This window comes from Capra hircus, chromosome 14 (genome assembly GCF_001704415.2).
Source record: "Capra hircus breed San Clemente chromosome 14, ASM170441v1, whole genome shotgun sequence".
Lineage (NCBI taxonomy): Eukaryota > Metazoa > Chordata > Mammalia > Artiodactyla > Bovidae > Capra > Capra hircus.
In genome coordinates, this window is record NC_030821.1 from 17,916,444 (window position 1) to 17,939,351 (window position 22,908).

Consider the following 22,908-nt stretch of genomic DNA (forward strand, 5'->3'; position numbering starts at 1 on the left):
GCCCACCAGGCTCCTCCGTCCACGGGATTTTCCAGGCAAGAGTACTGGAGTGGGGTGCCATTGCCTTCTCCGATATTCCAGACTACCATGACCAAAATGAGACTAAATTCTGTTATCCAAACTGTCAGTCTACTCCTCTCCTGCCATTTCTATAGTCACTACAGTGCAGTAGGACAAGTTTTCGAGCCATGTGGGCCTGGGTGGACCCTGTCACTCACCAGCTGAGTAAGCTGGAAAAACATCAGTTCACTTGCAATGTTTCATCCAAGTCTCTGATACATAATAATTTTTAAAAGTCAAAGCCAATGACAGGTTTGTGTGGAACAGATTATTCTCTAGAATGACAATAATCCATCAATCCAACTAAAGCATGACTGTCCCTCATGTCGCAGGAATGGAAGACAAGACAGGCTGGTTAGTGAAGGAAAAGGAGAGAGCAGCACTAAATCTGTGCCAGGTACGTAACACATATTACCTCATTTTGTAACAGTCTTGCAAGACGGTTCTACTGTGTCCTTAGAGAAAGGTATTGAGGAACTCAGTAATTAAGGAATATACCTGAGATCACATGGCCAATGAGTGAAGCAGCTGAGGTCACACAGTCCTGTTTCTCTGCTCTTCCAGCCATTACACTGGAGATGAGCACAGGAACAATGCACGCGGCCAAGGTAGGCGAGGGCGGCTAGGGACGGGAGGATGACATAAGGATGAAGCTACAGATAAAGCTAGAAAGAGTCCGTATTAAGGAGTTTGGACTTGCAAGCTGGACTATTAAGAGTCAACGCCTACTGGCTATGATTAGCGAAATATCTGAGAATAAATTTCACAGATGATGATAGGGCTCTGAAGACAAACACAGCAGCCTAAGTGGAGCATGTATTGTTTAGACAGGGTTGGGAGGGAAGGCTTTCTGGACGGAGTGATTTAAATCAGAGAGAAAGTGATACAAATATCTCGGGGGAGAGCCCTCCAGGCTGAGAGGCCCTGAGTACAGTTAGCATACTCACGTTTGAGAAACATAAAAGGCCAAGTTTTCCAGCTAGGCTGGAAAAGGATTAACAAGCAAAAGAGGCATAGGAAATAAAGCCCAAGAGATGGCAAGAGCCAGATTATACAGGATTTTATTCTTAGTGTATTTTATTCTTAGTGTAACAAGGAGCCACTAGACAAAGTTTTGAGCAGGAAGTAAGATGGCTCAATTTATTATCATTATTGTCACTCACTGAAATCATAATACATTAACTTTACAGTTCCCTAAAGTACCGATTCATAACTATCCAAAAGAAAGAAGGGTGAAAATAAAAAAGACAGAGAGCGTGAGATTAGTTTGGCTCACTAATTCTCAGTAAGCCCATGCTGGCTTCTAATTCTTAGTTAAGCGCTCATAAACCAAACATTACTAATCTGTTTTAGAATCTTGCCAGTAACTTGGTCTGGGAATCCATTATTCCTTCTCCTCCCTGCCCCCAATTGCTTTTTGAAAACCTGTGATATTTCCCCTTCTCCCATCTTGGGCATGAAGCGTGAGTAGTTAATATGTAGAATGTACAGTACCCAATGTAAACGCAAAGGGATGAGACAGATGGAGAGAGACAGAAAGACAGTGAATATAATATAAAAGCAGAGGATTTGGAGAGACAGAAAAGAAGGATAAGTGGCCCAGGTGGGCTGCATGGGACATGTGAAGGGGTCAAACTGCCTGAAGGATGAAAAACATTATTGCATAGAGTTCAAAAGAAACCACACTAAGTCAATTTCAACTAAAGCCTTGAAACAAATGTATATGAAAAGGTTATGTCTCTTCTAACTGGATGGCAGGATATGGGCTGAACTCTTCTTAAACTTGAAGTTAATTTCCTATACTATTGTTATATTTCTTCTATAATTTAAGATTGATCTTTTTTTAATAATGAAGAAAATTAGGTGGCGGGGGGGGGTGTATTTTCTAGGCCAAGTAAAAGTCTATATAATCATAAATCTCGAGACAATGAAATGTATATTTTGAGAAACTGAAATCAGACCCAACAGAAAGATTTTTTTTTCTAAAACTTCACTAAAATGTATTTTTTTGGTTTTTTTGGAAGAAGAATGGAGAATGCAGAGCCTAGAGGAAAGACTGCATAATCCAGAAGAATAAAATTCTGACAATAATTTTGTGGCTCTGCTGGGTATTTTATAACACACACTTGGACGATGAAAGGTGAAGAGTCAGACCACAGAGGAAGTTGTCGAAGTGTCCTGTAACATGGCTAAAGCCTGTTGCTGGAAAGGGAGAGCGTGGCTTAGTGTCTCAACCTGACCCCCATGATGGTTTCAGAGACCCAGCATGCCCCATGGAGGAGAAAACACAAATTCTTTTTGAAAAAAAGGAAACAAAACAAATAAACATGTGAGCATAGTACATACATATGCACAAGAATTCATCTAGGCAAAAAAAAAAAAATACATCTAGTACTTTCCCTTCAAAACACATTTTCTGTAGTTAGGCTTTAAGACATTGCTCGTTTTAGGGCCCAATCCCTTTAAAATTACCTGAGACTTTTTTATATTTCAGATTTTCCCTAATAGTATTTGAATGAAACAGTTTCCATTTAAAATAATACAAATCTTTTATCTTTCTTTCATCTGACATTCCTGATGAACTCTGTTTCTACACAACAGTATCAGTGTTTTTATGCATCCCCATTTCATTTTTCCTAAACCCCTCAGTACTTACTCTGTCACTGCTAAGACCAAAAATCTCTTATCTAGTATCTACCTATGATACACCACCAGCAGTGTCCCCCATCTTATTTACTATTGATATAAAATGCTAGTTGCCTTAAACATAAATTTCACTTTAATATCTGTCCAAGAGGATACCAATAATTGCCCAGAGGCAAGAAATTTAGTTTCTTAAATGGTTTTATATTATCTCCTCATTGCCTCTGTTCAAAGACTAAAATAATACCCAAATACAACTGTACAAGATTTTGTACAGAATGCTTTTGATGGTTAGAAAAATGCCAGCTTCCCTTTTTTCTTTTATTTACTTTTATTGTAATATAACTGATCCAGCTTTCTTCAATAATAATAATTCCTAAATATGATTCAAACCCAAATGATTAACTCCATAAAAGACACAACTTTATCTTGTAAGAAAGATATGGTCTTTTCTACCAAAGAAGAAGTTGTAAGAAATAAAGAAGCATTTAGAATAGTTGAACAGAAAGGTATATAGCTGGCTTGTGAATAAGATTTCCTAAAATGGTGGCTAATTACCAAACCTTTGTTCTCTCCACCTTTTGATTCTCTTTCCTCATAAGGATATTTTAGTGGGCCTTATCCTGGACATGTTCAAAAAACTAAAAAGGTGGGGAAAATAGTTACCAATTGTCCAATAAAAACTTAGGCGACAGCCGGGAAAGACTGTAACTCTGTGGTCCTCAACCTATGAGGAGCCAGGGGAGGAAACCTGCATCTTTGGGCTAAAAACCCAGCAAACTTCCCATCTGATGTGCTTGCTCCCAGACCTCTGTCTGTAAGGCACCCTTCTGGAGAAGTAAAGACTATCTTGCTGAGCCATTTTCGATTGCCTGTTTCATTCCTGAAGCTGGCACCGTTTGAGAGCATTTCCAACAATCTAAATGCTTTAATTAGTATTTTTTAAAAAATATTATTCCTGATAAATCTGTCTCACAAGATAACCCAGTGTGTACAATATTTTGCTTTGATAATATATTCCATGGAACATAATAATACACTCACTGGAAGGCTTAGGAATTCATTAAAGTAGTCCACAAGGAAACCATCTGTCGCCAAAGAATCTTCCTGCAAAAATATAAGAGCATAATATTAATAAGCATATACCAAGATGTTTTAAAACACGCAAATATTATTCTCTAATTCTGCTATCAATAGATTATAATATAGAGCTTTCAATCTGTTTCAGTTAGTCGACAGTGAACCATCCCTATAAATAGAACACAGTGTTACAATCTCTGGAAGGAAGAAAAACAAAAGCGTCCTCTTAAAAGGCCTTGCTGCTATACTTGGCTGGGAACAGAACACATGAGAAATACAGCATGACAGGCAAACAAACATCAACAAGGACAAAATAGTACACATAGTAAATTTCCCATGGATTTATCACAAATATTTATCTTACAAAAATAAAGGCAGAATCAATAAAGATAGAACCAGTGTTTGGGGTTAAGGTGAAATTCAGAATGAAAAACTCCATAAATTGCCTAATGAAAGTAATAAACTAAGTGAAAAAAATAACCCACTGACTGCTTAGAATGAGAGCTTTAATAATCTGGGTCATGCTTCACTTTTGCAAGCAACTTTGACAACACATGTGTTCTAAGCATAAAGATTGTATACACTTTTTTCCATGACTATCTCATCCACCAACACAGTTGCTTTTATAGTTGGCAAAATTGGAAAGCCACTGTCAATAACAAAGTCTCTCTTCCAAATAAAGCACCTTATTTTATTAGCAATTGTTTCCATTGTGTCAAAAGCATATCCTCGCGTACCCTGTTGTATAGTATGTGTGTTTTTATTATTCATAATTATATTTCAGTTTCCCAAATCTAACATGAAAGTTGACACTATGACACAATGTTATTATTTCCATATGGCTGATTATTTTCTTCTTATACTGGCCAATCTTAAAAAACTGATTGAAGTATAATGTGAAAGTATAAGCAAGATATGACACTATATTAATACCTACTTCAGAAGTAGATTTTCATGGTAATTTCTTTAAGTAATTGCAGTATCAGAATAGAATTATAAACAATCACTTATATGATTTATCTCAAAGAACTTAGTAAATTCTGAACTGGCTAAGACAACAACTAAGGATTTAGTTTACTAAAAGTCTCTGATTTAAACAACAAATTCAGGATCTCACAAAGCTACTACCCTCACAGCAATACTTTAGTAATACATGCTCAAACAAAATTCTCACCGGCAAAGGTCAAACAAAGCAGAGCAAGGCAGATAACATTTGGTGGAGGCTAAAAGAGTAACTTATATGCAGAGTACATCATGCAAAATGCCAGGCTGGCTGAAGCACAAGGTGGAATCAAGATCGCCAGGAGAAATATCAATAACCTCAGATATGCAGACACCACCACCCTTACGGCAGAAAGTGAGAGGAAACAGAGGTTCTTAATGAAAGTGAAAGAGGAGAGTGAAAAAGTTGGCTTAAAACTCAACATTCAGAAAACTAGGATCATGGCATTTGGTCCCACCACTTCATGGCAAATAGATGGGGAAACAATGGAAACAGTGATAGACTTTATTTTCTTGGGCTCCAAAATCACTGCAGATGGTGACTGCAGACATGAAATTAAAAGATGCTTGTTCCTTGGAAGAAAATCTATGACCAACCTAGACAGCATATTAAAAAGCAGCGACATTACTTTGCCAACAAAGGTCCGTCTAGTCAAGGCTATGGTTTTTACAGTAGTCATGTATGGATGTGAGAGGTGGAACATAAAGAATGCTGATCGCCAAAGAATTGATGCTTTTGAACTATGGTTTTGGAGAAGACTCTTGAGAGTCCCTTGGACTCCAAGGAGATCTAACCAGTCCATCCTAAAGGAAATCAGTCCTGAATATTCATGGGAATGACTGATGCTGAAGCTGAAACTCCAATACTTTGGCCACCTGATGTAAAGAAGTGACTCATTAGAAAAGACCCTGGTGCTGGGAAAGATTGAAGGCAGGAGGAGAAGGGGACAACAGAGGATGAGATGGTTGGATATCATCACCAACGTGATGGACATGAGTTTGAGTAGTCTCTGGGAGTTGGTGATGGTAAGGGAAGCCTGGCATGCTGCAGTCCATAGGGTCGCACACATAGATGCCGAGAAAGCCTTTAACAAAATTCAACATCCATTTATGATAAAAACTCTCCAGAAAGCAGGAATAGAAGGAACATACCTTAACATAATAAAAGCTATATATGACAAACCCACAGCAAACATTATCCTCAATGGTGAAAAGGTGAAAGCATTTCCCCTAAAGTCAGGAACAAGACAAGGGTGCCCACTTTCACCACTGATATTCAACATAGTTTTGGAAGTTTTGGCCACAGCAGTCAGAGCAGAAAAAGAAATAAAAGGAACCCAAATTGGAAAAGAAGAAGTAAAACTCTCACTGTTTGCAGATGACATGATCCTCTACATGGAAAACCCTAAAGACTCCACCAGAAAATTACTAGAGCTAATCAATGAATATAGTAAAGTTGCAGGATATAAAATCAACACACAGAAATCCCTTGCATTCCTATACAGTAACAATGAGAAAATAGAGAAATTAAGGAAACAATTCCATTCACCATCACAACGAAAAGAATAAAATACTTGGGAATATATCTACATAGGGTCGCACAGAGTCAGACACAACTGAGTGACTGAACTGTTTCTGTTACTGATACTGCTGCTACTGCTAAGTCACTTCAGTCATGCCTGACTCTGTGCGACCCCAGAGATGGCAGCCTACCAGGCTCCTCTGTCCCTGGGATTCTCCAGGCAAGAACACTAGAGTGGGTTGCCATTTCCTTCTCCAATGCATGAGAGTGAAAAGTGAAAGTGAAGTTGCTCAGTCGTGTCCAACTCTTTATAACCTCATGGACTGCAGCTCACCAGGCTCCTCGGTCCATGGGATTTTCTAGGCAAGAGTACTGGAGTGTGGTGCCAAAAGGGTAATTATCTTTTGACTTTAACCTTTCAGAGTTACTTCAATTTTCGGGACTTCATTTAGCAAACTAATAAACAATTCAACAAATATTTTTAGGATTTCCTGGGTAAATTTCCTAGGTAAAGGCATTATGCTACAACAAGGGTGGCCAAGTTTTACACTACTGGGCTCATGATCAAAAATCCACAGGTGGGAAGGGTGAGAATTTTAAATTAGTTAACTGTAATGGAGCATGGTTCCTATTTTGCTAAACTAGCCATTTTGTTTTTAAATTTTAGTTGTAAAACAAAAAGTGTATTTCATAAATACACATGGACCTAAATACCACCTAGTCAGTTACATAACCAGAAATTTCTAGAGAATCCTCAAATTCATATAGTCATTTCCAGATGCCTCACAACTCTAAGAGACTCTAACTCAATGCTTTCCAAACCACCTGTGATGAAAACACCTGTTTTGTTTTCTCCCCCTAATCAATTTCAGACAGATATTTTTGGTAAAATACAGTAAGAATGAATTATTAGAAAGCAAAATAAAAATATACATAATACAAGCCCAACTATTTTACTAATTATCGGGCTTCCCAGGAGGCACAGTGGTAAAGAATCCGCCTGCCAATGCTGAAGATGCAAAAGATTTAGGTTCACTCCCTGGGTTGAGAAGATCCCCTGGAGGAGGAAATGGCAACCCACTCCAGTATTCTTGCCTAGAAAATTCCATGGACAGAAGAGCCTGGCAGGCTACATTCCATGGGGTTGCAAAGAGTCGGACATGACTGAGTACATACGCACATTTTATTATTAAAGTCAATACTCTCGGGACTTCCCTGGTGGTCCAGGAGTTAAGAATCCGCCTTGCAATGCAGGGGATGCAGGTTTGATCGCTGGTCAGAGAACTAAGATCTCACATGCTGAAGAGCAACTACGCCTGCACATGGCAACAACTGACCGCATGCCCTACAACTTGAGAGTCCACGAGTCGCAGCAAAAGATTCTGCACGACACGTCGAAGCTTCTGTGAACCGCAACTAAGACCCAAGGTAGTCAAATAAGTGAATAAATAAATAGGTTAAAGTAAATAGGAACTAAAATCGATACTCAGTCAGATTGCCATAAGGCTTCCAAAGGTTTACTCTCGATTTCTGAACTCATCTCTAAATGGACAGACAGTTCTCTGGCAGCATCAGTCTGCACACCCAACTCCAGCAGCACAGCCCTGACCCTTTGGGAGCAGTGTGCTCTCAGCCCCTCAGGTCCCCTTGAGGGACCACAGGAAAGGTCATTTCCTGGGCATTCAGTTACATCCTCCATTTGCACTTAACAAGCATGGACACTTAATGTATTATTCAAATACATCAAAATCTGCATTTCTTTTCTGAAGCTGTATCTTAATTTCTACCAATATTAAACATAAAGGTTTCTGCTGGTATCAGGGCAGTTAGCTCCACAAGGGAAATAAGTGTGGCCTTCAAGTGCCATCCGCTCAGTCCTCGCGTCACACTTGAATGGAAAGGCCTGCGGGTCTCTCAATAAATGAACGTATTTTCCCATCGCCGTTTGTAGTTCAGTGTGTTCAAGTATCTTGTCACATCAGTAACAAAGTCCTATGAACCTATGAGGATATGATAAACCCTTTACTTTCCAAACCCTTTAGATTTGGAGAAGCAACTCAATTACTCTCAAAAGATTTCCACAGTCCAGTCACTTGGCTGCAGTAAAATGAACTAAGTCTCCATTATCCAGGTTTAACATCTTCCAAATAACCAATAGACCCTATGGTTAGTGGTACAATCAAGAAGAAAACTGAGTTACAATCAATTCCTCCATTACATCATTCCATGAACCTGACTACAAAATTTGCAGCACAGATTCTCTGCTGAGTGACGCAATGGAAGGCAGGAACACTTTTCAGAGTTGAATGCACCCTTGAAGTCTGTTTCTTCATGTATTACAGGTGTGCCATCTGTGAAAGTGAAGTCAGCTTTTCCATTTTTAGTCCAAATTGCTCAAAACTTCTTCCTGAAAGCGGGTTACACAAAATAAGTTTGTATGTGTATGCTAATAGATAAAATATTTTTATTGATTAAAAAATCATTTTGCTGGACCCTCAAATGACATAAACTACAACTTCTTCACAATGCTAAAAGATGCAAGATATACAAAGAAGGTCTTCTAATGAAGGGAAAACTAGATAAATACAGACCAAAAAATGTAGTCCAAAAAAGAATATAGTACCTTCCAAAGAAAATTACCACATAAAATGTTTCCTCCAAAAGGAGGGAAAGATGTTATTTGGTAGGGGGAATCAGAAAAGACTCAAGAAGGGAAAATGGCATTTGAATTATATTTCAAATAACTTCAACGTCTGTATCTAAAAAGATACACAAGAGAGGCAATAATGCAGAGAAAAGACAGACATGCATGAGGAAAGACATGGTGGAAAGCAAAACATTATAAAGGCAATCAGTTAGCTAATGGCACAAACAGAAAAATAACCCAAGCTTCCAACCTCCCTTTAAGCCATCCACATACTAGCCAAAACCATTCATCTAATTTCTAAGGTAGAATCCTAAACTGACACAGTTTAGACTGGGAATGCTATCAGCCATCAGGAGATAGGCATAAACCATATTTCCAGAATTATACTTATCAGGAGGGACCTATTTTGCTTCTTCTTCCTAAAATACGTATAGATTCTTCCTTTCCTCTTTTCTAAACAAGCCAATCACGAGACTAGAGCCTGCAACCCAGCATGGCCATGACAGGCCACAGTGTACAGACAATGGCCTTCGTGGTCAAGTGAAAGTAGGCCTCTTCAGATCGCAGGACAACCAGGAACAGTCAGGGATGGCCGGTGCTCCCAGGATGGAGACCTCTGGCTATGAGCAATCTTGTTTGGGACTCCTCATCCAACTCGCTTCCCTGGAGACGGTGATTTACGAGCCATATCCCACACCCAGACACTGAGTATAGCCAAAGAGTTGCTCAAGCTGGTGGACATGGATTTATTAGCCAGCTGTAGCACACACCACTGTTCTATGAAGCTGCTGGAGGAGTTTCTGTTTGAGATGTCCAAAAAGACAGTTCACAGCCAAAGGTGCTGACAACTTGGAGGAAAGAGGGGGAGGAGATCTTTGGAAGGAAAATGGCCCCAAGTCTTTGCCTTCACATACAACAGATATTTCTGTCTGCTGGCAACTGATGTATCCTTGTAGTAGTATACAAGGCAATCACTTGAAAAATATATGCATATACTGCTGTAGAGTTTCATCATTATTTTGAAATAACTGAAACACTTTATTGACTTCTAAATTTGTTTATCCTAAGAATTTTTAACATTATATTTGTAATGAAAAGAGGGGATACTATTAAGTTTAAATTTCATTTTTAACTTCTGCAGTTTTGAATGGCTGTTTAAAAAGCCTAAAAAATTTTAATACCTATTGGGAGATACAGTTTCTCACCAATTGAGACTATACAAGAATAGTAAAAGATAGAACATTAAAAGTCTTGATTAGAAATTACATATAGTTATTTCAAGCATAAGACCTAATATTAAAAAGTTATGTACTTTCAACAAGGAAATTAACAATTCCATTTACAATAGTAAGGAAAATAATGACAACCAAGAAGGGAAAGACTTGTACACTGAACTAAAAAACTGCCAAAAGAAATTAGAGAAGATATAAATAAAAGGAAATACATGCCATGTTCAAGGATTGAAAAACCATATTGCTAAATGACAATATTACCCAAAGCAATCTACAAATTTTAATACATTCTCCATCAAAATCCCAATGCCTTTTTTTTTTTTTTGCAGAAATGAAAAATTCATCCTAAAATTCACAAGGAATTTCAAGGGACCCGGAATAACCAAAATAAGATTGAAAAAGAACAAAAACTGAAGGATCCATATATCCTAATTTCAAAACTTATGACAAAATTACAGTAATGAAAACAAAGTGGTACTGGCATAAAGACAGACATACAGACCATTGGAATAGAATAGAGTCCAGAAATAAATCCTCTCTTAAATGGTCAAATAATTTTCCACAAGGGTGCCAAGACAATTCAGCAGAGAAAGGACATTCTTTTCAACAAATGGTGCTAGGAAAACTGGATATCCACATGCCAAAAAATGAGGTTGGATCTTCTCTTTATAACATATACAAAAATTAACTCAAAATGGATCAAAGACCTAAAACATAAACACTAAAACTATAAAATACTTAGAGAAGACATAAGGATAAATCTTCATGACTTTGGATTTGGCAATGGATTCTTAAACAGGACATCTAAAGCATAAGCCAAAAAGAAAAAAATAAATAAATGATTTTTCATGAAAATTAAAAACTTGTGAATCAAAGGACCCTACTAGGAAAGTGAAAGATAACCTACAGAATGTGAGAAAATATTTGCAAAGCATATATCTGATAAGCATTTAACATTCAAATATATATATAAAGAATTCTAAAAACTCAGAAAGAAAAATGTAAACAACCTCAAGTGTTTTAAACAGGTGAAAAACTTTAACATTTCTCCAGAGAAGATATACAAATGGTCAATAAGCACATGAAAAGATACTCAACATCAGCAGCAACAAGATATCACTTCACATCTACTAGGATGGCTACAATTTAAAAAAAAAAAAGAAAGATAACAAGTGCTGGTGAGAATGCATAGGAATTGGAATCCTTGTACATCGTGAAATGGTACAGCCACCATCCCTCAAAAAGTCAAACATATGTAATTACCATTATAATCCAGCAATACATTTCTGGGTATATACCCAAAAAAACAGAAAGCAGGATTCAAACAGGTATTTGTTGTACACCTGTGTGCATGGTACCGTTATTCACAACTGCCAAAAGATGGAGACAACTCAAATGCCTATTGGTACATGAAAGGATAAACAAAATACGGTATGTACATATAATGGAATATTATTCAGCCTTGAAAAGGAATGAAATTCTGATACATGAAACAACATGAATGATCCCTGAAAATGTCATGCTAAATGAAATAACCCAAACACTAAAGGACAAATATTGCATTATTCCACTTATATGAATTACCTAGATTAGTCAAGGGCTTCCCAGGTGGCCCTAGTGGTAAAGCCTACCTACTAATGTGGGAGGACATGAGGCGTGGGTTCAATCCCTGGATTGGGAAGATCCCCTAGAAGTGGGCCTGGCAACTCACTCCAATACTGTAGCCTGGAGAATCCCATGGACAGAGGAGCCTGATGGGCTACACCCCACAGTGTCACAGTCAGACATGACTGAAGCAACTTAGCCTGCACACACAGAACAGTCAAATCCATAAAGACAGAAAGTAGAACAATGGTAACTGAAGGCTGGAAGAGGAGTAACAGGAAGTCACTATTTAATGGGTTCAGTTCAGTTCAGTTCAGTCGCTGAGTCATGTCCAACTCTTTGTGACCCCATGAACTGAAGCACGCCAGGCTTCCCTGTCCATCACCAGTTCCGGGAGCCTCTTCAAACTCATGTTCATTGAGTCGGTGATGCCATCCAACCATCTCATCCTCTGTCATCCCCTTCTCCTCCTGCCTTCAATCTTTCCCAGCATCAAGGTCTTTCCAAATGAGTCACTTCTTCACATCAGGTGGCCAAAGTACTGGAGTGTCAGCTTCAGCATCAGTAATTCCAATGAATATTCAGGATTGATTTCCTTTAGGATGGACTGGTTTCATCTCATTGCTGTCCAAGGGACTCTCAAAAGTCTTCTCCAACACCACAGTTCACAAGCATCAATTCTTCAGTGCTCAGCTTTCTTTATAGTCCAATTCTCAAATCCATACATGACTGCTCGAAAAAACCAAAGCTTTGACTAGATGGACCTTTGTTGGCAAAGTAATGTCTCTGCTTTTTAATACGCTGTCTAGATTGGTCAGAGCTTTCTTCCAAGGAGCAAATGTCTTTTTATTTCATGGCTGCAGTCACCATCTGCAGTGATTTCGGAGCCCAAAAATATAAAGTCTCTCACTGTTTCCATTGTTTCCTTGTCTATTTGCCATAAAGTGATGGGACCAAATGCCATGATCTTAGTTTTCTGAATGTTGAGCTTTAAGCCAATTATTTCACTCTCCTCTTTCACTTTCATCAAGAGGCTCTTTAGCTCTTCTTTGCCTTCTGCCATAAGGATGGTGTCATCTGCATATCTAATGTTATTGATTTTTTCTCCCAGCAATCTTGATTCCAGCTCATTCTTCATCCAGCCCAGCATTTCACATGATGTACTCTACATATAAGTTAAATAAGAAGGGTGACAATATACAGCCTGGATGCACTCCTTTCCCACTTTGGAACCAGTCTGTTGTTCCATGTCCTGTCCTAACTGTTGCTTCTTGACCTGCATACAGATCTCTCAGGAGGCAGGTCAGGTGGTCTGGTATTCCCATCTCTAAGAATTTTCCACAGTTTGTTGTGATCCACACAGTCAAAGGCTTTGGCATACTCAATAAAGCAGGAGTAGATATTTTTCTGGAACTCTCTTGCCTTTTCAACGATCCAATAGATATTGGCAATTCGATCTCTGGCTCCCCTGCCTTTTCAATTTGGGATGATGAAAAAGTTCTGGAGATGGATAGTGGTGACGGATGCACAAGGTGAATGTGCTTAATGCCACTGAAATCATACACTTAAAAATGGTTAAAATGGTAAGTTTATGTACATTTTCCACAATAAAAAATTTAGAAAGTGTTAGCTGCTCAGTTGTTTCCAACTCTTTGTGATCCCATGGACTGCAGCCCGCCAGGCTCCTCTATCCATGGAATTTTCTAAGCAATAATACCAGAGTGGGTAGCCACTCCTTTCCCCAGGAGATCTTCCCAACCCAAGGACTGAACCTGGATCTCCTGCATTGGCAGGAAGATTCATCACCATCTGAGCCACCAGAGAAGCCAAAGTTAAATATATGCCAGAATCATGCAACAACATGGAGAATCTCAAAATCACCATGCTGAGCAAACACAGCTTTACACAAGAGAAAACCAACTGTATGATTCCATTTATATGAATTTAAATCTATAATCTATGTTACTAATCCATGGTGAAAACCAGGACAGTAGTCTTTGGGGAATGTAGGAAGAATCAACTGGAAAGAGACTTGAAAGGGCTTTTTAAGATTATGGAAATGTTCTATATTTGATTGAGGTTTGGATTACACAAGTGTATACACTTATTAAAATTTTTCAAATGGGACTCAAGTTTTCCATTTCACTGTGCATAAATTTTACATACAAAAGAACCATAAACTAATACTGAACACTAATTTTAGGGGTGATATGTATCTCATCAATGTCTACAGCTTATACTCTGAAATGTACAAAAATAAAACAGATTGACAGATGAATGGTGAGATGGACAGAACAAGAAACATGAAAAAGTAAATGTAGCAAAATACTAATGACTGTGAAATCTTGCTGATGGGTATATAGGTGTTTACCACACAGTTTTTTTTCCCCCTCTCTTGGCCACACAGCATGTGGAATCTCAGCTCCCCGACCAGGGATCGAACTCACATCCCTTGCCATCAGAAGCATGGAGTCTTAACTACTGGATTGCCAGGGAAGTCCCACCACATAGCTCTTTTAACTTTCCTATGTGTTTAAATGTATGCATTAAAAAATGCTTTGATGAGGGGACTTATGTATAAGGAAATGATATCATGTTTCTCTGCAGCTGTGGAGCTTTCCTAGCCTCCTGCACACTAAAGGACAGATCACAAATCACTATCATCACATCTAGAATAAATCCCTGGTCATCTGACAATCTTTTGACCACTATCCTGAGATCCCATGCACTACCAGTCAGACCCCTCCAGGACCTCTGCTTCACCCTCCTGTCCATAATGTGCTAAACCTCATCTTCCTACCTCTCCTTACCCCATTACAGTATGGATCAGTCTTCCCAGCAACACCACAATCAATACAAGAGTTCCACTTGTCTTCTAATCTCCCAGCTTTTTCTAACACAAGAAAGGGTTTTGGATGAATGCAATTTGGATCCTGCCCAGCTGTCCAGCCTCATCTCATATTACCACACTCTAGCCATTGCAATTTTTTTTTAATAGTTCTGCACCTTTGTGCATCAGAGAAGGCAATGGCACCCCACTCCAGTACTCTTGCCTGGAAAATGGAGGAGCCTGGTAGGCTGCAGTCCATGGGGTCGCGAAGAGTCGGACACAACTGAGCGACTTCACTTTCACTTTTCACTCTCATGCATTGGAGAAGGAAATGGCTACCCACTCCAGTGTTGTTGCCTGGAGAATCCCAGGGACGGGGGAGCCTGGTGGGCTGCCATCTTTGGGGTTGCAGAGTCAGACATGACTGAAGCGACTTAGCAGCAGCAGAAGCAACACCTTCGTGCATGCTGATTATTCAACTGTGAAAATCTTTTCTCCTCTTATCTATCTACCCACCCCTTTTCTTCTCCAAAAGTTACAGCTAGGTTTCCCCTATCATTGCTTTCAATACTTCAGACTCTAATTTTCTGTTTAGTCTCACACTCTGGGCTGTAAATTTCTGGAAGAAAAAGACTGCTTCTTATTCATTTAAAAAATTTCCAATGCTAAAAGAATCTGAAAAATAATACACACAAACACACACTCACACACCCACAAATATACATATACTGAGGCCCACGTGGCTCAGTGGTGAAGAATCCACCTGCCAATGCAGGAGAATGAATTTGATCTCTGGGTTGGGAAGATTTCCTAGAGGAGGAAATGACAACCCACTCCAGCACTCTTGCTTGAAAAACCCCATGGACAGAGAAGCCAGGTGGGCTACAGTCTATGAGGCTGCAAAGAGTCGGACACAACTGAGAGGCTGAGCATGGAGGTATACATATGTATAATCTGAGAGTCATTTTGCTGTACTCCTAAAGCTGACATAATATTCTGAATCAACCATACTTCAATTAAAAAATTTCCCAGTGCTTTATATAATAGATACTTACATTATTGTTAAGTAAATGTTGAATGACTATACCAAAGACATGAAACCTAAAGAGAAAAGACTAATAACCTAAGACTCTAATAAAACAACACTAGGGAGAGCCCCTGGAGAAGGAAACAGCAACCCACTTCAGTATTCTTGCCTGGAAAATCCCATGGACAGAGGAGCCTGACGGGCTACAGTCCATGTGATCATAAGAGTGAGACATGACTTAGTGACTAAATCACCACCTCCAATAAAATAAAAAGGAGAGATGTTGCCAAAAAAGGAAAACAAAAAAAGAGAACACAAGGGGAAACAAATGCCACAAAGTGGTTTGTTGAAAGTATATATTACACAGATCAAAGGCATTTCAGGAACTTAAGAGCTGAAAGTCCATTTATCAGATCCTCACTGGACTGCAAAACTGCATATGGTATTATTAATATAGTATATGAAGCAGGAAGCAAGTCAGAGTGGCTCATGCAATGAAGAGCAAAAGTATGAAACTCCTTTTAGTATGGAGAGTTATCATCACATATTACAATCAGCATCTACTGAGCAGTCCTTTTCCATTTGGTTTCTATTCTCACTCTCTTTCCTGGAGGAAACTCTGAAAGGCCTGGGGAATATACAGGAAGCTGTCAATTCCCTTTTTATCCAATCACACAGTGCTTCACGCTGGGCTGGACACAGCACAAGCTGGAATCAAGATTACTGGGAGAAAAATCAATAACCTCAGATACGCAGATGACCCCATGCTTCTGGCAGAAAGTGAAGAGGAACTAAAGAGCCTCTTGATGAAAGTAAAGAGGAGAGTGAAATAATTGGCTTAAAACTCAACATTCAGAAAACTAAAATCATGGCATTCGGTCCCATTGCTTCATGGCAAATAGATGGGGAAACAATGGAAACAGTGATAGACTTTATTTTTAGGGGGCTCCAAAATTACTGCAGATGGTGACTGCGGCCATGAAATTAAAATATGCTTGCTCCTTGGAAGAAAACCTATGACCAACCTAGATAGCATATTAAAAAGCAGAGACATTACTTTGTCAACAAAGGTCCATCTAGTCAAAGCTATGGTTTTTCCAGTAGTCATGTATGGATGTGAGAGTTGGACTATAAAGAAAGCTGAGTGCCAAAGAACTGATTATTTGAACTGTGGTGTTGGAGAAGACTCTTGAGAGTCCCTTGGACAACAATGAGATGAAACCAGTCCATCCTAAAGGAAATCAGTCCTGAATATTCATTGGAATGACTGATGCTAAAGCTGAAACTCCAATACTTTGGCCACCTGATGCAAGGAGGCAACTCATTGGAAAAGACCCTGATGCTGGGAAAGATTAAAGGCGGGAGGAGAAGGGGATGACAGAGGATGAGATGGTTGGATGGCATCATCCACTTGATTGACAGGAGGTTGAGCAAGCTCCAGGAGTTGGTTGAGCAAGCTCCAGGAGTTGGTGATATACAGGGAGGCCTGGCGTGCTACAGTCCATGGGGTCACAGAGTTGGACACAACTTAGTGACTGAACTCAACTGTCTAAAAAGCCAAGCAGGACTTTTTCAGTGAATTCACTGGCTTGGGTTCAGTCAATTCATCTGGCCAAACACCCTATGGCTTTCCTCATGTACTAAAGTCCTGGATACAACACGTTATCCTAATGTAAAAAAGTGTATTTTACACTCTTTATCATCTTTCCTCCCATGCTACACCTTATGACTGAGTGGCTAAGTACAGTATACACCTTACCTATGATTAAAAGTTTCTCTTAATCTTAATGTACTTTTTGTTCAAAATGCACACAAACATAAACTGCTTATCCTTATATTGTTTCATATTAAGGTCACTTCTCCAAATAGAAGGTATACAATTTTGGGGAACAGTGATGGACAGCGTGTGTCCCCAGTAGTGCCTAATACAATGATAAATGCAATTAGTTGCTTAACAATATACTTGTTAACTAATGTATTGATGGAACTTCTAAAGCAGTTTCTGCGGTTTCAAAAAGCATTAGAGAATTTGGTTCCAACCAGAGAACTGGACTCTGCAGAGATGGAAGAATTCCAAACAGCCTAACACTCTCCAAAGGACCTCCAGGACCATCTGGGTTTCCAAATGACTTGTTGGAGACACTTCTGGTACCTCACTTGGCACCCTCCAACCACCTGCTCCTGTCCTCCACCACCTCCACAGACTGGCAACCAGCGTGCCACCCAAGTGTGCTCTCACAGTTCCCCCAACCCCACTGATGTGCAATCAACTCTATTCACAATCTGAAAAGGTAAACACCATGTGGTCATTAATGTTCATATAATTAGACACTGTTGCTCACAAGGACTGGAGCATATGCGTCTTTTTTGCATATTACATGAAAATAATGAGAATATCCTTAGGCTTGGTAAATGCTCTGTGTTTATAATAAACTCATTCACTCTATACAAATAACAGAAAATGAATCTGAACAGCCTAAAGATTAGCTAAAAGTCAATACTACTTTTAACAACTAAAATATAAAAAATATCACATGAAACTACAGTGTCTCTTAATTTTATTCACTATATAGAATATGCAGGTGTACTGAATCACAATATGAGCTCTATAGAAGCTCACAAATTTGTTAAGAAATTGCAAAATTTACAAAGTTAAAATACATGCAAACCAATGTCTGACAAGAAAAAAATTGTTCTAAATGTTATTCTCTCCACTGAAGACAGAGGCCTCATGTAAAGGTTAAAATATTTTGCAGACATACTTAACAGCATCATCGACTGAGAAAACGCAGTAAGAATAAAGTTCCTGCAAATATGGACGCTCTTTATTTTAGTATAGGACTCTGCTGCCAATAATGGAAAACCAAAATAATACTATTTAAATAACACAGAGGTTTATGTCTCTCGTGTAATTATAAGCAGTGCAGAACTGGCACAGTGGCGTCCCAACCTATCAGGAGCCCAGGTCTCTTGGGTCTTGTGGCTCTGCCATTCTCAACACACCACTTTTGCCTCATGATCCAAGATGATTGCTTCAGCTCCAGGGTCACACCCTCCTTCCAGCCAGCAAGAAAGACGACAAAGGGCATATTCTTTCCCTTTACATTTGTCTGAGTGTCAGAGTCAGAATGACCCAGGTTCTAGCTGTGGTCTGACCGGTTTTACCAGCTGTGTGACCCAGGGGTTGGTTATTCCATCTCTGTAAACATCAGCTTTCCAGAAGCAGGACACAGTGCTTCTGCTTAAACTTCATTAATCAAAACTTGGTTATAAAACTTGGTTCTGGCAAGGGAAGCCAGAAAACGTTGTTAATTATTTTGGAGAGTAATATGTCTTGTAGGTACCGTGGAAAATGGCGGAATGGGAAATCAGAGATCTCAGTCACACAATTCCTTTCCAAAAATATTAATGAGAAAAAACACTCTTACACTTTGGTGAAAGAGAGAGAAATATTATGTGCAAGACATATGGATTCTTTCATGTATAGATAATGCTTGGTGAGCCGATGAATTTGAGGATCTGGTTACAAACTGGTCATGACTGAAAGCTGCACAGGGCTCAGAGGCAATCTGGATGATTTTAGGCTGGCAAGGTTTCATGGAGATGAGCTGGACCTGGAAGAATGCCCAAGATTGTGAAATGGATGAGCGAGAACAACTGAGACAAAACTCAACAGTAAAGCCAAGGAGGCAAGCAGCGCAGTTTGGCTGGAGCAGAGGGCGTGTGGAAGCACTTTATAAACCAAAGACACTTTGAACACTGTCTTCATCACACAGATAATATTGGGAGATAAGGTTAAAGAAGGTTGAAAAGTTGCAGAAAAGATTCCGCATGCTAAAGGGAGGCTTCTGACATTCCAGCTCTGCCAGTTACTAGAAGTGTGGTCCCAAGCCAAGTCAGTGAGCCTCTGTGAACACCGACATCCTCATCTGTGAGAGGTGTGTGTTAGTCACTACCTAACAGGGTTGTTCTGAGGTTTAAATACCACCATGCAGTCAGCATTCAACAAACACTAGGTTTAAAACAAGCTCTTAACAATTGAGTAACATGGCAATTTCTTATAGAGTTAATAGCAGTTTGACAGCCAAGGTAGCGGAGATGGGAGAAGGAAAATTCCTAAAGGTAGAGCAAAGTCATAGCAAGCAATTCAGGTTGCACACAAGAGTCTGCTCTTTGTGCCTCAGGCAAAGAAAAACTGCAGTTGGCAGAGGGAACACTGAAGGCAGTGATACGAGCTAGGAATACTGCCAAAGTCCATGCTCAGGGATGAGGGCCTGAATAAGACAGTAGCTGTGAGGATGGAGAAAAAGATTTGGCTATGAAAGGAACTTGGGAAATGACTACAGGTGGGAGGTGAAGAAAAGGGAAGAAAGGTTCTGACTTGAGTGTTTGAATGGCCAGTGGCACCATTAACTGAAATAAGAAAGAGGGGAAAAGACAGAATAGGTGGTGATTAGTTCACTTCACACTACTGAAGTGATGCAGGGACATCTAGGTAATGAAGTCACCCAGTAACCCAGTAGATATAGAGTTCTGACATCATAAGAGGAGTGCAGACTAGAGGTGTATGGATTTGGGAGCCCTGTGAAACAAGGGTAGCGGAAGCCATAGGCGAACAGGAGTTCTCCCAGAGAATCCTGAAGAAGGTCTATACTTTGATGGGTAAGAAAAAAGAGAAGCCAGGAAGGGAGGACATGAGAGATGGGAGAACTGGGAGACAGTGGAATTTTAAAAAAAAATCAAGAGAAAGAGGAATGGCTAATAGAATTTTCAAAGTGGCCTCATTAAATTGCCATAAGCTGGGGAAAGGTGTGGAGAGGTCAGCAGGCAATTCAAATGTTAAAAGAGTAACTAACGCCTATGAGAGACTGTGCTGGAGTCGTAGGGGAAAAGGTTATCTCGAAAAAATGCTTACCTCTTGCCTGCGTGAAGAACAGTTCAGAGAGCAGCTTAAAGAAATTTGCTACTACCCAGAGTGATGCCAAGGCAACAGGAAGATTGTTGGAGTTTCTGGCACACTATTTGTGCCTCTGTTTTGGTCTCCCTCAGTGATGGACCAAAGATCTGGAAAGCGCTAGCAGAGGCAAGGTAGCAGAGAGCCTCTACTCTCAGCCCCTACTAGACTATCAACTTTTTGAGACTTATCCTCAGCATTTAGCACCACACTTGAATATAGAAGCACTCCTGTTTACTCGCTGAGTAAAAAGCCTAAAACAAATATTGACCAACAAGAGAAATGAGTGCTGTAGGACATAAGCAAATAACGTAGAGAAGTTGTTAGAACTCTTGGGAATCAAGCCTCTGTATGTAGACAAGTCGTTAGAACTCTTAGAATCAAGCCTCTGTACTAATGAGGCTTTGCTGCCTCCTATCTTAATGCATTCATTACCTGGGACAAGTTCCTTAAATACACCGAATCACAGTAGAACCCACTACTCCAGAAACAGCACTCACCTAAATGACAACATATATAATGTACTTGGCCAAGTAGTTATTATCGCTCAACTCTCCAGAAGTCTGAGCCGAGACTATCTAGCACATTTTCAAAAGAATTATAACTGTAAATAGACCTTGTGTTAATCAATGCCACCTACTAAAGTTTACTGTAACCAGGAACTGCTCAGCCCCAACACAATAAAACCATGGAGATGAATCTACTCTCATGGAGTCATCAACAAACTTAGCAAAGTTGAATGAGGCCATTTATATAAAAGAACTTTTAACAATGAACAGCATCCACCATGAAAAATCAGTTGGCCCCGTCTTAAAATGTACCTGTTGAAAAATAAATTCTTGAATCCAGCACCATTGTTATGAAACCAAAGCTTATATTATAACTCGTTTGGCAAAAAGAAAGGAAAAGAAACATCATTTCTAAAAAGTGATCTACGATTCGCTATTTTTAAAAAGCCAAGGGGGAAAAAAGAAGTAGCCCTCCAAATTCTACTTACAAATCCTTCTTCTGTAATAGTTGGTGGCTCTGAAACAAAATAAAATATTACATTATCTCACTCAAATCTGATTTCCTTTTAAAGTAAATGAAACAATTTGAGGCTGTACTCAGCCCTGCATTATATGTGGGCAAGCTCAGTAAAACGTTTGGCCCTCTGTTCGCTCTCTGCACATGGATTGAATTTGAAGTTGGAATTCAAGGTGGAAGTGGGGAGAAAAGGCCTCTGGAATCCAGCTTGGTCACTAATCGACTGCGACCCCCAGAGTCAACCTTAATAAATGGAGGCCTCCATGACTCCCGCTGCAAAACGGAGAATTAAGCAAGATAAAATAAGACGGTGCCAACGAGGCACTGGAAAAGGGGTATGGCGGGTTAAATTTCTTACAAAATGCGGTGAGAGGCCTCTGGGGTCTGTGCGACCAAGGTTAGGAAGAGGGGTCGCCCGGGGGGCAAATAGAAGCCCAGAGGCGGTGCGCGGTGGGGCCGCCCCGCGCGCCCCGGCCCCGACCCCAGCCGCCCCACCTACCGACGCTGAGCCGCCTCTCGGGCATGCCGCCGCCCGCGCCCCGCGCCCCCGGCACCCGCGCGGGCCGTCAAGACGCCACCGGCGCGGGCCGTCGGGTCTCGGGAACGGACGCCGACGCGGAGCGGCGCGCGCGGCCCCGGGCGGCGTGGCCGCTGTGGCCCTAGCGCGGCTCGAGTTGCTATGGAGCTGAGACAATGCGGGCGCCGAGCAGCGGCCCGTCACGCGCCTTTCGGGGGGTGGGGGGTGCTCCCCGGGCCGAGGAAGGGACGCGGGCCACCCCGGTCCGTCCTCCTCCGGGCCAGGGCCCTGCGCCGCCGCCAACGGCTTACGGGACGACGCGCCCCCGGACCCCGCCACCCCGGGGCCCTGGAGACGCGTCGCCCTGCGAACTCAAACCTGCCGGGGCCTCGTTACTATGGCGACCGCGGCTCAGGCTGGTTCTCCCCGCTCGGTCTACAGTAAGACAAGACCCGCTTCGAGCGGGTGTCGGACGTGGAGGCCCTACGGGCCGGTCCTGAAAAGAGGAGGAAGACGAGCTTTCCTGGTACTAAAGGAGCTCTTGAGCGCATTCACAGTTAATATGAATGCCTGTGTAAAAAGTTAAGTGTTCCCATACTTTTAGGAACCGGATCTTCCCCCAAACTTTTGCTCCGGTTAGGGCAGCCCAGTTCTCAAGATAGCTATTAAGATAGATTTTTACAGTTACCAGAGGAGACATGAAAAGGGGACAGTAAACTGAGGGTGCCCAGAGTGTGTGTGCCCGGAAAAGTTATGACAGAGG

General features: G+C 40.6%; 1 protein-coding gene across 5 annotated transcripts in view; it reads right to left on the reverse strand.

Annotated features, from left to right (window-relative positions):
- The window catches only part of RGS22 (regulator of G-protein signaling 22), a 138,694-nt gene extending 116,459 nt beyond the window's left edge, over positions 1 to 22,235 (reverse strand). For all 5 annotated transcript variants that reach the window (XM_018058297.1, XM_018058299.1, XM_018058296.1 and 2 more), the window contains exons 1-3: positions 22,128 to 22,235; positions 21,600 to 21,628; positions 3,748 to 3,810 (exon numbers count right to left, since the gene is read on the reverse strand). In XM_018058297.1, the coding sequence (XP_017913786.1) occupies positions 3,748 to 3,810; positions 21,600 to 21,628; positions 22,128 to 22,152 (117 nt within the window). In that variant the 5' untranslated portion in view covers positions 22,153 to 22,235. The remainder of the gene's footprint in view (positions 1 to 3,747; positions 3,811 to 21,599; positions 21,629 to 22,127) is intronic.